Source organism: Adiantum capillus-veneris, chromosome 17, assembly GCF_014529385.1.
Source record: "Adiantum capillus-veneris isolate H3 chromosome 17, ASM1452938v2, whole genome shotgun sequence".
In the NCBI taxonomy this organism is placed as follows: Eukaryota; Viridiplantae; Streptophyta; class Polypodiopsida; order Polypodiales; family Pteridaceae; genus Adiantum; species Adiantum capillus-veneris.
In genome coordinates, this window is record NC_140947.1 from 105518762 (window position 1) to 105533394 (window position 14633).

At 43.0% G+C, this 14633-nt stretch overlaps 1 protein-coding gene across 4 annotated transcripts in view; it reads left to right on the forward strand.

The window, feature by feature from the left end:
- The first annotated feature begins 391 nt into the window (after window positions 1-391).
- LOC147437829 (uncharacterized) overlaps window positions 392-14633 on the forward strand; it is a 226120-nt gene continuing 211878 nt past the window's right edge. For 3 of the 4 annotated variants that reach the window (XM_086487273.1, XM_086487274.1, XM_086487275.1), the window contains exon 1: window positions 392-684. In XM_086487273.1, coding sequence (XP_086343399.1) covers window positions 556-684 — 129 coding nt within the window. In that variant the 5' untranslated portion in view covers window positions 392-555. The remainder of the gene's footprint in view (window positions 685-14633) is intronic. The other variant, XM_086487276.1, reaches the window with a different exon arrangement.

Consider the following 14633-nt stretch of genomic DNA (forward strand, 5'->3'; position numbering starts at 1 on the left):
ATCCTCATCTGCAAGGCTGCCCACCACCTTAAAGAGCTTGTAATCTCTCTCTCTCTCTCTCTCTTCTTGAATGATCTTTTGGGATTGCTCCCCCAATGTTAAAAGTTCTATTATGATGTGTATGCATGTGCATGAATAAGAAAAGTAAGCCTAAACAACCTTTCTATCACCCAAGTGTCGTAGATTGGTCTAAGTAGAGGCAATAGTAAGCTCGAACAACCCTTTCGATCACCCAAGTGTGGTAGATTGGTCCAAGTAGAGGCGATAATTACTTGTGGGATGGGTCTCTTGGATAGTTCATAGTTCTTCTTCTTCTTCTTCTTCCTCCTCCTTCAAAGTTACGAGGCCCACTTTAGAGAGAGAAAATTGGTTACATTTAGAGAAATTTCAGAAGAGTAGAAAGGTGGCGGGGTTCTTGCCATTTTATGTATTCGCGCCACTCTGCGCGCCAACACACACACGAGAGAGAGAGAGAGAGAGAGAGAGAGAGAGAACGTAGGCGGCAGCATCGTGGAATATGGAATTGTTTAAGACAAAGATGACGACGCAGTTGATATGAAGAGTCCTCAGAACTTCAGGAACCCCCTCTACGAAGGGTGTTCGTCCAAGCTGAGCGAAGAGAGCGAAGATTGGCCTCTGCCCAAGCGCTCTTCCGTAGGAGAGGATTCCTCTAGTCCTAGCAAGGCAAGTCTAATTTATCAGATGTTGCTCTAGTTGTATAGTTAATGCTGGTGCATACAGCTTGTCAGTGTGCGTGTTTGCATGGTTGTGAAGGCTTTTCACAAATGACAGTTTTCTCATCAAAACCCAATGTGAAACAAACCCCAGTTTTCTCATCGTTCAGATCATCAAAACCCAATTTCTAACAAGCCCAACTCCCAACTGCAGTAGCTTGATGGGTGACTAGCCACTGGAACAAAGTGACTCCCCCCGGCTGTCTGCTGTCCCATAGGCGCCCCGAAAAGTCTGCCAAGAACTTTGATGTGAGACTCTCCTCTTGCCAATGATCCACTGCAGCAGGGTGAGCTTCTCTCTGTGTTGTCAATATGTGGTGTCTCAACCATGCTGTGTGTCACAAATTGCTGACGTGTCAAGCCACTGAAAAACGTAGCCAACTTGCAAATCCTACCCGAGAAGCCTAAACCCTAAGAAGAAGCACCAGAAGAAGAAGTTTAACCAACTTGCAAAGTCTTGCCGAGTGGCCTATTTTTAAAGAAGAGTTCCCACCGACTTGTGGGACCCCGTCCGATGGGCCTAAGTGACAAGGATATTAAATAAAGCAAGACACCCCTCACACATACACACAAAAGACTCTTGCGTAAAGACTATTGATGTGGTAGTTGTACGAACGTCTTGATGATGTGGCAACTGTACGGATGTCCTGCAATTTGTGTTGACATGTTGATGTGGCAGCTGTACGGATTTTGGCAAAACACGATGGCAGTTTTTGGCGCCAGTGCCTTCGGGTTTTTTAGTTTGAAGCTTTTTATGTAACTGCTTTTCATAGGCTAAGGGTCTTCAAATATGTGCCATGGGCTCATTCTCTAGCACTCTTCTGGGTGAAGTTGCAAAGCGCGAGTACGTGTATTGTACCGAGTTTAAGAATATAAAGAAATACCGAAAGGGGCGCCAAGGTTTGGGGCCAGTGCTCTCTTGGGGTGGAACTCCGCCACTCCTCGTCTCGTGTGTCGTGTATCTCTTTCAATTCAGTTGTATTTGAAGTGCTTAAAGTTGTTCAGTCTGTTCTTTTTCGTTGGCACGTGGTGCCCCTAGTATTAGAGCTTTAGGCGCGTGCTTTCCTGAAAGCATACCGGTCCCACCAAAGAGCAGATGGAGCTAGATGGCGCTTCCAAGTTTTACAGGGATTTTTTTAAAGTATTAAAGTATCCTCGTGTCCCATTCGGTGATAGTGGTATCAAAGCTTCAGGCGTGTGATTTTCTGAAAGCATCGCTGTCCTACCAAAGAGCAGACAAAGCAAGACGAAGCTAAGGGATTTCAAATAAATTTTTTTGAAAGAATCTTCGTGTCCTGACCCTAACTTATTAGCCACTCCCACCCTTACTACATCGCGCATCGGCCGTCTTCATCGCTTTATCTTACAGGGCATAATCCATAAGGAATTTAGGATCACTTGCACAAGAAGGATCCATTTTTTTTTTTGTCGAGCCATTGTTTTTCTCAAAAGCAATGCCATGCAGTGATGGAGGCGGTTGTTCGGGAGGCGTAACCCTTCTAGTAGGACAATTGGTGTAAGTGTCTCCCATTTGAAAGCATTCAAAGCACACTCCAAGGACTAGGCAAGCTTTCAAGAAAATTTTCACCCGAAGTTATATGCCTTCAGACGTCTTTCTTTAGAGTGCAGCTTCTGACAGAGTGGGGTATCTTTAAATGCTGGCCAGAGAAACCCTAGCAGATCACAACTTGAAATTTCTCAGTATCTCTCACCAGAGATCTCTTCTAGAACCAATAATCTTGGAGGTCCAATGTGATTGCATGTCTTGGGGCTACCATCACCGCCACAAGAACACTGTCTGTTGAGGCCTATTTCGATTATTCGAGAGCTTATGGACCATGATGTGGTCAGCTACAACCTTATGGAGGAAATTTAACCCTAAATTTTGTGCAGGTTTTAGGATGGAAGCCTTGTCGACTTTCAAGCTCGGCTGACATCGAGAATGCCTTTTCAGTTTGATTTAGCAATTTTCTGAGTTCTGTTTGAGAGCTTGTTTGGTGATCCTGTTTGGAATTGGTTTGAAATGGATGGTGTCTGTTTTAAACCTGTCTTGGTACCTATTTGAACCGTTTGACTTTGGTTTTAATACTGGTTTCAATGCTTAGTGATTTACTCGTAAGTAACTCTCAGGTGGAGTAGTAAGAAATGCTGTTTTGGTATTGTTTGAACCTCAAAACGACGCAGACGGGATGTCTGGGGAGCGTTTTGTTATATGTTGGAAAACCTCTGAACGACCTAGACGGGATGTTTGGGGAGCGTTTGGTTATATGCTAGAACCTCCGAGCGACGCATGCTGCGGTCTTGGGTTTGGTTATATCAGTCCTCTGAACTCATGGCCCGGACCTTTTTAGACGAGATTGCCGGGGTATGTAATTTTATTGCATTAAGACACCTATTGGAGATTAGCGCGGTCTAGGTGATGACTAATTTTACTATGCTGGAATATCAAGATCTCTGATCTCGAACGAGAATATACTCCTTGTTGGATGAGATTTTTCTAGGAAGTCAACGACCCAAGATATCAAGAGCTCCAATTTGGAATGAGAAAATTGATTGTCCCTCGAAATGTCCTTCGGGATGGCCCTCGGAAATTTTTGAGCTAACTTGAGTTGTTTTGCAGATATGCTGTAATCGCGGACGATTACTTTCTTTCAAGAAGGGGGATGTCAAAAATTGTTGACGTGTCAAGCCACTGAAGAACGGAGCCAACAGCCTAAATAGTAAGAAGAAGCAGTAGCAGAAGAAGAAGTCTTACCAACCTGCAAAGTCTTGCCGAGTGGCCTATTTTTAAAGAAGAGTTCCCACCAACTTACGGGACCCCGTCTGATGGGGCCCAAGTGACAAGGATATTAAAATAAAGCAAAACCCCTCACACACACAGCACACACACACACACTCAAAAGACTCTTGCGTAAAGACGGATGATGTGGCAACTGTACGGACGTCCCTCAATTTGCGTTGACATGCTGAGGTGGCAGTTGTACGGATTTCTGTAAAACGCGCCGGCCGCTTTTGGCGCTAGTGCTTTCTGGCACAAGCGAGGAGGGGGCAGCGAGAGTAGGCGGTGGGAGAGGGACAACAAGCAAGGAGGCGAAGTGTAGGGGTGGGAGGGGCAACGAGCGTAGGGGGAGGGGGCAGCAACGGTGAACGTGAGGAAGAGGAGAGGGGGGGTGAGGCTCCCTTGGAATCAACTCAGTAATATGATCTTCTGGCCTTTCTAGAGGTAGCTCATGCGGTAAACCCTTTGAGAAACAATCGGCATGAGCTTGAAGGAAACCTTGACGCTGTGACTCTTAACTTTGAAGAACTTGAATCCTCATATTTATCCATAGGTTTCAGAAATATTGAGTAAGCAAAAAGACTTGATTTCATTAATTTAGAAATAGCGGAAGTGATACAATAGAGAATGACTCACTCTTTAATTTTACATCAATAACCACATCTTTGCCTTTGCTAGTTTTTAGCTTAAGCTTCCTAGCCTTTGACTGGACCACACATCATTTTTATGATGGCAAGGCATCTCCAAAGCACATCACTCCCCTCAAGTGGCATGATATGGAAGTCCTCGTGCCCTATGTAACCCTCACAATGCAAGTGAAGCTTGGCAATGAGAGGCGTTACGGCAATTTCATGCCCTTGTGTTGCAAACAGTGCAACCATCGATGGCCCCATGTCCTTGGGCTTCACTCCAAGACGAGTCGCGATCTTTGTAGAAATGAAATAGGCCTTGGTTCCACTTCGCCACACCCATAGCACATTCCTTGCTTATATTATTCTGCCTTTTTCTTTGGCAGACATATGAGAGACTGTGGATTTCTTCTGAACCATTTTCTTACCCTTTTTCTTTTCCTTGGAAGTCTCTTTATCCGAAGATTTGGATATGGGTGTATCCTTCGCAAATGTCACGAAGCTTGTCGACAGTTAATAGACATCTAAATTAGGGTCTATAGGTTGCTGAATACTAGAAGACTTCTGCTTCAGACATTGTCTTTGAAGTTCTTTGGGTTGACAACAATAATATCACTCCATCTCTTCTGTAAGAAAGATCTTTCGGAAGGAAGCAATTGGTAGAAAAGTATCCCAAGATCTTTGATTGCAAGTTGAGATATATCTTGTTCCTTCATCCATACGCAATTAAAATCTCTCCTTCGTACTGTGGTGTCAACCAAAGAGATAAGAACAATCTCTTAAACTCTACCCAATTGCAAGGTGCCTTGCCGTGGAGTAGAAGAGGTGACGACCACATCTGGCAATCCCCTTGCGGTGAGATCGTGCCTTCTTAACATTGCAAGCCTCTGTGAATTGCCTCCCAAGAAAGCGATGCCAACTATTAGTTAAAATACAAAGCTATGTTTGTAGCCTTAAACCTCAAAAAAGTATCAAACTTGACACTTTGTCTGGCATCCTTGAATTCTTTCTTGTCCTTTCGCGGCTCCAAGTCATCATACTTAGTTGGTCGAAGTATGTGGCTCCATTTTCTCCAAGGTAGAAGGAAAGGTAGAGGATCTCTTATCAGAGTCATTTCTTCTTCTGAAGTGTCATAACACTCTCTAGTCCTCTGGGACTCAGTTCTTTGATGATTTATTTTCCGCGGTCGCCTCTCTTCTTCGTCACTAGAGCTAGAACTAGAGTCCTCGTCCTCACCCTCTAAGTGGACACGTTGTGGAAAGAAAGGAGACATCTGTATATCTATGTTCGCCAATAGTGCTCAAAACTCCAAATCTGCTCGAGAAATCCAAAATCGCTCACCACATTCCAGGAATTCATTGGCACATGCCCACCTAGGAGACCACAATGGAAGCTAAAAGACACCTGTCCTTGCATGGAATTACAGCCACACGCCGACTAATGCACTTGAGGAAAAAGGATATTCCTTCCACTATTCAAGTCACAAGAAACGCAATATTAATCATAATTCCCCAATTTCCCTACATAGGAACACTAAACTTGTTTGCCACAATCCTGTTCAAGCTGCCGTAGAAATAACGCTGAAAATTGCCTGTAACTCACACTTCAAAGCTCCAAATAGATCACTTGAATGCTTGAAAGAAAGCTCAAAACATGAACAAAGAGACTTGTGCACATGCTTTTTATTGATTCCTTATGAGGGTATATACATAATCGACAACAAAAGAGGGCTGTCCCAACAAGGCTAGATAGGTCGACACAAGGTCAGAACAAAAGCGTTGAAGATAGGATCCCATAAAAGCCGATGACCAGAAGCTGGAAATTTTTGATTATAAGCACACCCCCTGCTTGTTTGTGTCGAAAAGTCACTCATATACAAGTTACACCACAAAAAACCCTCACTAACAAGTGCTAAAACTAGTTTGCTAGTCGGCAGGCAACTTGCGGTGCATGTACACATGTATTCTAAAAAGAGTTCAAAAGGACACAAAAGGAATGCCACTATGTCATAACATCATCCACCTACATGCCCGTAACAACGTCAACGGCGTTTTCTCTTTGACCCCTACTCCAATAGAGATTTTTGCCCAAGTAGTCTGGAAAAACTTGGACATAGACTTATGCCCCTTGCAAGTCGTTGAACTTCCCAATCTCTTCATTAGCTTGATCACTTGGTGCTCTACCTCCTTTTGAATGTCCTTTGCTAAAACGGGGCTATCCCCTATTGTAAGCCATATCTCCATAAAAAAGGAAATAAAGAAGTGTGTTTCTGCTTACTTGACTTTTGCACGGAAAATGGATAAAGTTTACAAGGGTTTGCTCTCTAGTTTGGAAATTATATGTTTTCAATTTATTGAAAAGTATAAGGATTGTTTCATGGACACTCTTTCGGATAAGCTATCTCCAAAACGTCCGGAAGATCACCGCATTGATCTTGTACCGGGTAGCTCTCCCCCAAATCAACCCCCTTATAGTGTAAGTCTTGCTCAACAAGAGGAAATTTTGAAGCAAGTCAAGGAGTTTCTGGAAAAAGGTCTAGTTCGACCAAGTACTTTGCCCTACTGTGCTCTCGAGTTTTGTTGGTGCAGAAGAAAGATGGCACGTTTTGAATGTGCATAGACTAGCAATCTCTAATTTAGATCACTATCAAGAATCTCTTTCCGATTCCTCGGATTGATAATATTCTTGATAAGTTACAGGGTGCAAGCATCTTTAGTCGCATTCACTTAAAGAGCGGGTATCATGAGATACGCATAGCCTTTGAGGATGTCCATAAGACCGCCTTTCACACTACCTTGGGACTTTATGAATTTTTGGTAATGCCTGTCGGCTTGACCAATGCTCCTGCCAGATTCAATCGAATGATGGATCACATTTTCAACCCACACTGAGAATTTACAAGAGTGTTCTTTGATGATATACTCGTCTTTTTGAAGACCGAGGAGGAACATTGGAAGCACTTGGACATAGCGTTTTAGAAATTGCGAAAGTATGAGTTGCATGTAAATGCAAAGAAAAGTGAGTTCTTTCTCACGGAAATACACTATCTCGGCCATATATCTCTCACAACCAAGTGAGTATGGATCCTGCCAAGATCTAGGTGGTACAAGATTGGCCAATTCCCACTACCATACATGATGTACGTAGCTTTTTGGGATTGTGTTCCTATTATTGGAGGTTTGTTTGCTCGAGGGTTTGCTCATGTAGCAGGACCACTTCATGACCTAACAAGAAAGAAGATTCCCTCTTGATGGGGATCGAGACAACAAGGAGCGTTTGATAGGCTCAAGTATTTATTAATGTCATTCAGGTTTGACACATGAACCTCCTTCCAATGATGAAAAAAATAAACCTTTAATCGTTTCTTTGTTGCCTTGTAGTGCCAAGAATCATCATTGGAACACTCTTTAGTGATAAGCAGCTTAGAATGGCTTCAAAACAAGATTGCTCTATGGACATTGATTGACTTCGGCAAGCTCTGCAAGCCTCGACTCTTTGGAACTCCTTGCACTCACCTGCCTGCAGCTCAACTGTTCGACCTCCTCCAACTCGGCTTGTCTGCGGCTCCTCTTGTCTTAGCTCGTTCTCTTGCTCATGGGCGACTTTGTAGTGGCTCTAATTCCTCCCCGGACGTTTTTACTGTGCCGCAGCTCGGCCTCTCAAACTCCTAAGTTGTTGCGGCCCATCCTTCTCTCAGCAGTCGCTCAGCGCCCTCTCCTTGTCCCTTCTGCGCTGCCCCTTGCCGCTCCAAGGCCTGCATCAATTGCCAACGCTCGTCTTGCCTCTACAACTCGTCACTCCTCTCTGTAAAACGACGCCAAGGCTCGTCGGCTCCTCTTTCTTTCTGCTTGGGCTTGGCCTGCAACTCTTTGCTCTGTGCTCGATCGCAACTCCCTGTATTCTCCTGACGACTCCTTGAGAGAGAACCGTATCTCGCCAAGCTCCCCCTTTTATTGATTACCCTCGCTATTATTAAGATTTAGCCTTGCTTTTTATCGTCAGAATCTTCTAAAAAAAAGCTTGCTTCAAGCGGCCATTCACATAGGCCTTCATATTGATAGCTTAGGTGTATACAATTGGACAAAGCTTCCCTTCGCATCTTGCTTGCTTATTGCAAACATATACTGCAATGTATCTCCAAGTTGGGACAACATTTTGAAGGAAATGCCCATCAAGAACCTTTTAATGCTTTTGTTAGAACACCACACTCAGCATGAGTATCGGCCAAAGCACTATCAAACACTGCATTGCTAAACCCAGAATACTTTTGCCATTGTTATATTAACCATATCATACTATCAATGCACTGCAATTCTGCAAAAAACATCGTCTCAACCAATAAACGCCTCAAACACTCAAGGTCATCATATTTGACGTATGTATTTGTAAGCAAAACGCTGCAAAACATTGCATTAAAAAATCAAGAGTACTTTTGGCGAAAACCCTAAAAAAATCCTCTTATTTTTGTCTTTTTCTCCCAATAAATGTGGGGCATCACGACATCCACCCCCTCTAGACCTGCACATCCTCTGGCATGTGCCAACCATCTTCAAGTTGTTAATCTTCGTAAGCAAAAGTATCCCCAGAAGCATCTTCTAACGAATACATCTCATTATCTTCTTGGCATTCCTTAGAATCCTGATTGCCAAAAACCACTTGTGCATTGCGCTTCTTGAATAATTTGATCCTCTTGACTGCAATGGGCACTCTAAGCTCAGTGCCATCACGTTCGCTAAGCTTATAGGATCCATTATCATAAACATGGATCACAACATAAGGTCCAAACCATCTCTTGACCATCTTACGCATGGCCGAATACTGATTTTCCAAGCTGCTGTCATAGACGAGTATTCAATCTCCATCTTTGATAGTATGTGGCCTCAACCTATGCTTCTTATCAAATGCTGCTTTATTCTTCAATTGTGCCTCCTTGAGCTTATCTCTTGCCTGATCAATATCTTCTTGACGTCTTTCAAGCTGACGAATATGTAAAGCAAGCAAATTCTCAATCGACATACCTGATTCCCACGGCAACATGGTCCAAGAAATAATTGCCTCCTCTGTAGGCATAATTGGCTTTTGCCCATACATAAGCTCAAATGGCATAAATCCTCTAACAAAGCTATGAGTAGTTTTGTCAGCCCACAAAGCAAAAGGTAAAAGTTTAGGCTAATCACCAATTTGTCCTCGAAAAGCTTTTGCCAAAGCTTTAATAATAGACGGATGTCCTCTTTCACTTTTCCCATTGCCTTTTGGATTATATGCTGTAGTAAGAGCCAACTTGATTCCCAATCGATCAAAGAATTCACGAGCTTCATCTGCATCCAATTCTCCTCTATCAGCAGTAATCTTCCCAATGCAACCATATCGGCAAATCAATCAATGTCCATAAAGCAATCTTGTTTTGAAGCCATTCTAAGCTGCTTATCACTAAAGAGTGTTCCCATGATGATTCTTGGCACTACAAGGCAACAAAGAAACGATTAAAGGTTTTATTTTTTCATCATTGGAAGGAGGTTCATGCGTCAAACCTGGATGACGTTAAGCAAAAACTTGCATACTGAGCTTGTAGCTTTGGTACGCAAAGCTCTTCCTTCAACCTGGTTAGTGAGATCCTCTCTAGCAAGAACAATATACCTCATTTGGCAAACACCGACTGGCATAGTGATCAAATCTACAATCCACTTATAATGCATAGCCAATGGATAAATAGGATGTAACTTATCTCGATGTCGCACATTTGAATACTGTTGGCAAACCATGCAAGTCTCCACAAATCGAGCAATATCTTTGTACATACCTTTCCACCAATAGCAGTCTTTAATCTTGGTAAATGTTGCCCAAACTCCTCTATGTCTTGCTCATAAATTCTCATGAAACTCTTTGATCACCTGTTGTTGTTTTGCTTTGTTACATACTACTTGTTGTGGTATTCCACTTGGACGTTTGTTGCTTCCACAAGTGTCAATCTTTAAGAAAATATCCAGTAAGCCTTCTTCCTGATCTTCTTATACTCTTGATCACGCCATTCCTCTTCTTGGTAAGAGTGCTAAGATAACGGCCTATCAAAAGCCACTCTCCATCATACATATCCTCTGGAAAAGCTTCAAAAACATGAGCAAGAGCACTATAGCTTGCATGTAAATGAGAAGAAGTAAAAAACTTTAAGCCCACATCATCACTCTTTGTAAGCATCTCCTCCTCATCTTCATACCTGGCTCTTGATAACATATCTGCTACTGGATTGTCTCTTCCTGCAATATGACAGAGTTCGTGATTAAGAGACTTAATGAAAGCTATCCACCGCAACATAGCGATGTCCGGAGTGGAGCAATTCGTGATCATTCCTATCAATGGAAAACAATTTGTCTCCACCACAATAGATGTCCCAATAAAATACTCCTTATCAGACTTTAGAGCAGTAGCAACACCCCAAAGCTGTCTCTTAGCCTGTGGATAACTTTGTTGGCGAGTGTTAAGCACCTTCGCACCAAACCGAATAGCATCTCTATGTCCATCTTCATCATTTTGGCCAATAGCCCACCCAACCGTTAGACTAGTGTCAACCGTCAAAATCACTGATCTTCCACACTTATAATCAACTTTCCTTATGGTAGGAGCTTCCAAGAGCATCTTCTTCAATTTTCTGATGGCCTTTGTATGAGCATCTTCCCAGACAAATCTTTTCCCTTTTCTTAGTAACTGGTAAAGTACTTTTGCAACATGAGCAAAGTGAGGCAACCAAATACGATAAAATACAAAAGCACCCGAAAATCGACGAACTTCAGTAATTGATGTGCATGAGTCCTTCATCCTTTGTATTGCTTCTACCTTAGCTGGGCTTGACCGCCGTCCATGTGGCCCACACATATGTCTAACAATCAATATTTCTTTGGCACCAAAAACTGATTTTGACCTGAAAGTGTTAGATTTACCTCTTCAAGTTTTGATACAATAACCTCACAATCTGCAATGTGTTGAGTAACAAAGCTTCGGCACCCCCTCTGATCTTTCACCTCATCTTTCAAACCTTCTTCGCAGCCCTTGATCGGCAAATCATCAATAAAAAACATAGTAATGTGAGGAATGAATTCTCTTAACACTTTATTCATGCCATTCATCATGTGAGCAACATAATTTGTGGCATCTTATGGTAAAGTGCACATCCTTACCAACCCAAGAGGCGTACTCATAGTAGTAAGATTCCTACACTCCAAAGCAAGTTGAAACTGATCATAACCTGAGTAAAGATCACCCATGGAGTATATAGCCCTACCTGCAAAAGCTTCAACAAACTCGTCCACAATTAGACCTGTGCCCAGACTATGAATTGTTACTTTATTTACCGGCTGCATGTTTTGAATAAATCTCAAGGCTCCATTCTTCTTTGGGACGGTGAACCATCGATTGGAATAAGGTGCACAAGATGGCTCCAAAATACCCATACGTATCTTTTCATTTAACAACTCAATAAGCTTTGACAGATGGGCTTTACGAACAGGAATAGGACTTCAATTCCATGGCATACGAGGAATGGTAAAGATAACCATAGGTGCAACAACATTTGGATCTACACGTCCAATCTCATTGGGCTTGAAAGCAACAGCCTTACCATGTTTTGCAAGCATCTCTTGACCTCATCATCAGTAAGAAACCCTTCTTCACCGATGACTACTTGCTTCAAGGTCTCTTCAATAAATTTGTGGCCAATATTCTTGGGATCCTTTAGCTTCAGTTGTTGTGAAGCTTTCTCGATAACCTCATCACTTCCCCATGGGAGAGGGGTAGCTACGGGCCTGTTGACCTTCTTTGAAACAGTCTTGTACTTTGTATCCACCTACACTTCAAATACACCACCCAGTTCTTTGCTTACCTCCGTTATATTAGGAAATATGACGTACCTAAGTAGATAAGTGAGTAGATTACTTAATGGAGAGAGATAATTTTCACACACAAGAGATTATAGAGTAGAGAGAGAGAGAGTACACACGATATGCGTGGTTCACCCAATGTGGGCTACGTCCACGGGAAAGCAGCCACTCAATAGCTTTAGTACTTCAAAACAAGAAGTAGGTTACAAAGAGATTATACCCTTTTGGAGCTCCCGCCTTGCTTCACTCTCACCACCTCACACCCACCTTGTTGCATCAACTTCACACTATGAAATGCGTGTAGAAATGGTCTCCTTTTATAGGCCAAAAGGGTTGCTCTCTCTCATGAGAGGCAGCCATGTGTAGCCGCCCTTGTGTAGATAAGTCCAAATCGGACCCTCCAATCCGTCTATGTGTGGCCGCCCTTGAGAAGAAAAGTCCTCCTTTGAAATCAACCACCGGCCATTGAATTCGGCCACCGGCCACCGCCCATTGACTTCCGACCACCGGTCACCGGCCAACCGACCAACTGCCCGATCGTTTTCCGACCACTTTCCGGCCGCCGTCCGGCCATAATATTTCGGCGAAAAGGAATATTTTGGCAAATGGGACTCTCCAATCCGCCCACGTGTGGCCGCCCTTGAGAAGACAAGTCCTCCTTTGAAATCGGCCACCGGCCACCGCCCATCGACTTCCGACCACCGGCCACCGGCCATTGACTACCGGCCAACCGCCCAACCGACCACTTTCCGGCCGTCGTCCAGCCATAATATTCCGGCGAAAAGAAATATTCCGGCAAAGCCAGTTTCGAGCTTGGGCTCGAGACTGGGCGTGAAAATTTTGGTTTCCGGTGAGTGATTTTTAATTCCCGGCAAGTTATTTTTCTTCACGCACGATGGCTTCTGCTCATAACGGGGGCCTTACAAATGTGCGTTTTTAACATAGAAAATTACAAGGGGTAAATCAGGCTCCATACTTAACACGTTAGAATGTCATACATGTCCATCGAATGTACTTGCACAAATTCAGTCCCACCTTGCAACCTACACTTATTGATAACTTCAAGTTCCGATATCGTATCAACATAAGAGACTTCTTCAAAGACTTCTGAGATAACATCATCATGTTCAAGTATATTACATCTCTGCAGATTGCTTTGAACACTTACCACATATTGCTTCTCCCACTTGGATAACTCATTAAATGTCTTGTATGAAACTGAACCTTCAGATGTTAGTCCCAGAAACCCCGAAGAAAAAGTCTCCTTTTGCGAGAACTTCTTCTTCTCTGTACTACTATAGTCCCGCCCTATAGTGGCACCCTAAGAAAATCCTGAGCAAACCTATACTCTTTGAACTCTTTGCGAATCTTCGGCAAGGGTTGATCTTGTAAGCTGTGTTTATTTCCGACATGATCAACACAAACAATCAAAAACTGAATGGCTCTTCTACCATCTTTGCTTCGGATCCTTGCATATGATGAACCATCATCGAGCACCTTTGTCTTCATGCGCACAGCCGTTATGTAAGGTTTCCCTAAAATAAGTGGATAGGAGGAATGGTTGTGAATGAAAAAATTCTATTCATCACAAACAACTCCAATTGTTACCTTCACATTTGCACATGCTCCATATAATTCGCCAGGCTGGGTGTTGGCAGCTTGAATCTGCCAACCTGATCCATATCAATAGGCCACTTTCCTCTCTGATACAAGCTCTTTGACATCAAATTAATTTTTGAACCATGATCCACAAGTGCTAGAATAGGCTCATCAATATTACCAATCGTAACAATTGTCTCCGTAGTGGCTCTCGCCCAATGTGTTGTGGAAAAATGACTCCTAGGTAGTGCTTCATCACCATCATCATTATTGAAGTGAACATGTCTTACCTCGGGTGTAACTTGATTGGAGATCACTGTAGACTGTAAGCTTTCTTCTTCAATCTTTACCTCATAAGCATCCAGAATTGATTCTACATGTTGAATCACTTGGCTCTTGACCGTGTAAGGTTCTTGCTCAACTGGTACTTGTCGCTTCCGCTTTATAATGTCAATGATTTCCTCATGAAATTCACGTTTAGCAATACCCAAGACGTCGCCCAAAGTAAGTTCCACCTTGCTATTGAGAATGCGTTCCTCAAATACCTTCTTCAAATCTGTAGCCAATTCAATGTCGGATTTTAACTTGCAAGAAGGTCCTCTTGAGCCTTCTTTCTTCTTGCCGCTAGTCCTCGTAGCCCGCTTTGATGAGCCCGCAATATCTTCATCTCTCTTGCGCTTCTCTTCCACCATAGCTTCGTTAGCCTGAGATTTTGCAAGAAAGGCATACACAAAAAGAGAATCTACAGGATTTGACCACCCCGTAGTTTGTTGAATGCAATCTCCAACTTCACTTAATGTGTTACGAGTTATTTTACCTTTGTCAGCTGTCTTGAAAGCATAGGGCCATAGATTCCCTTTAGCCTTGATACCTTCCTCATCCTCCACACTGCATACCTGTAATCCATAAGTTGTTGCATCGACCCTAGAGACATTGTGCTGCATGTCCTCATCTAGCTTCTTCATATCGCCCTTCCCATAGTTAAAGCGTAGATGTTCACCAGTTTCCTTAAGATAAAGTT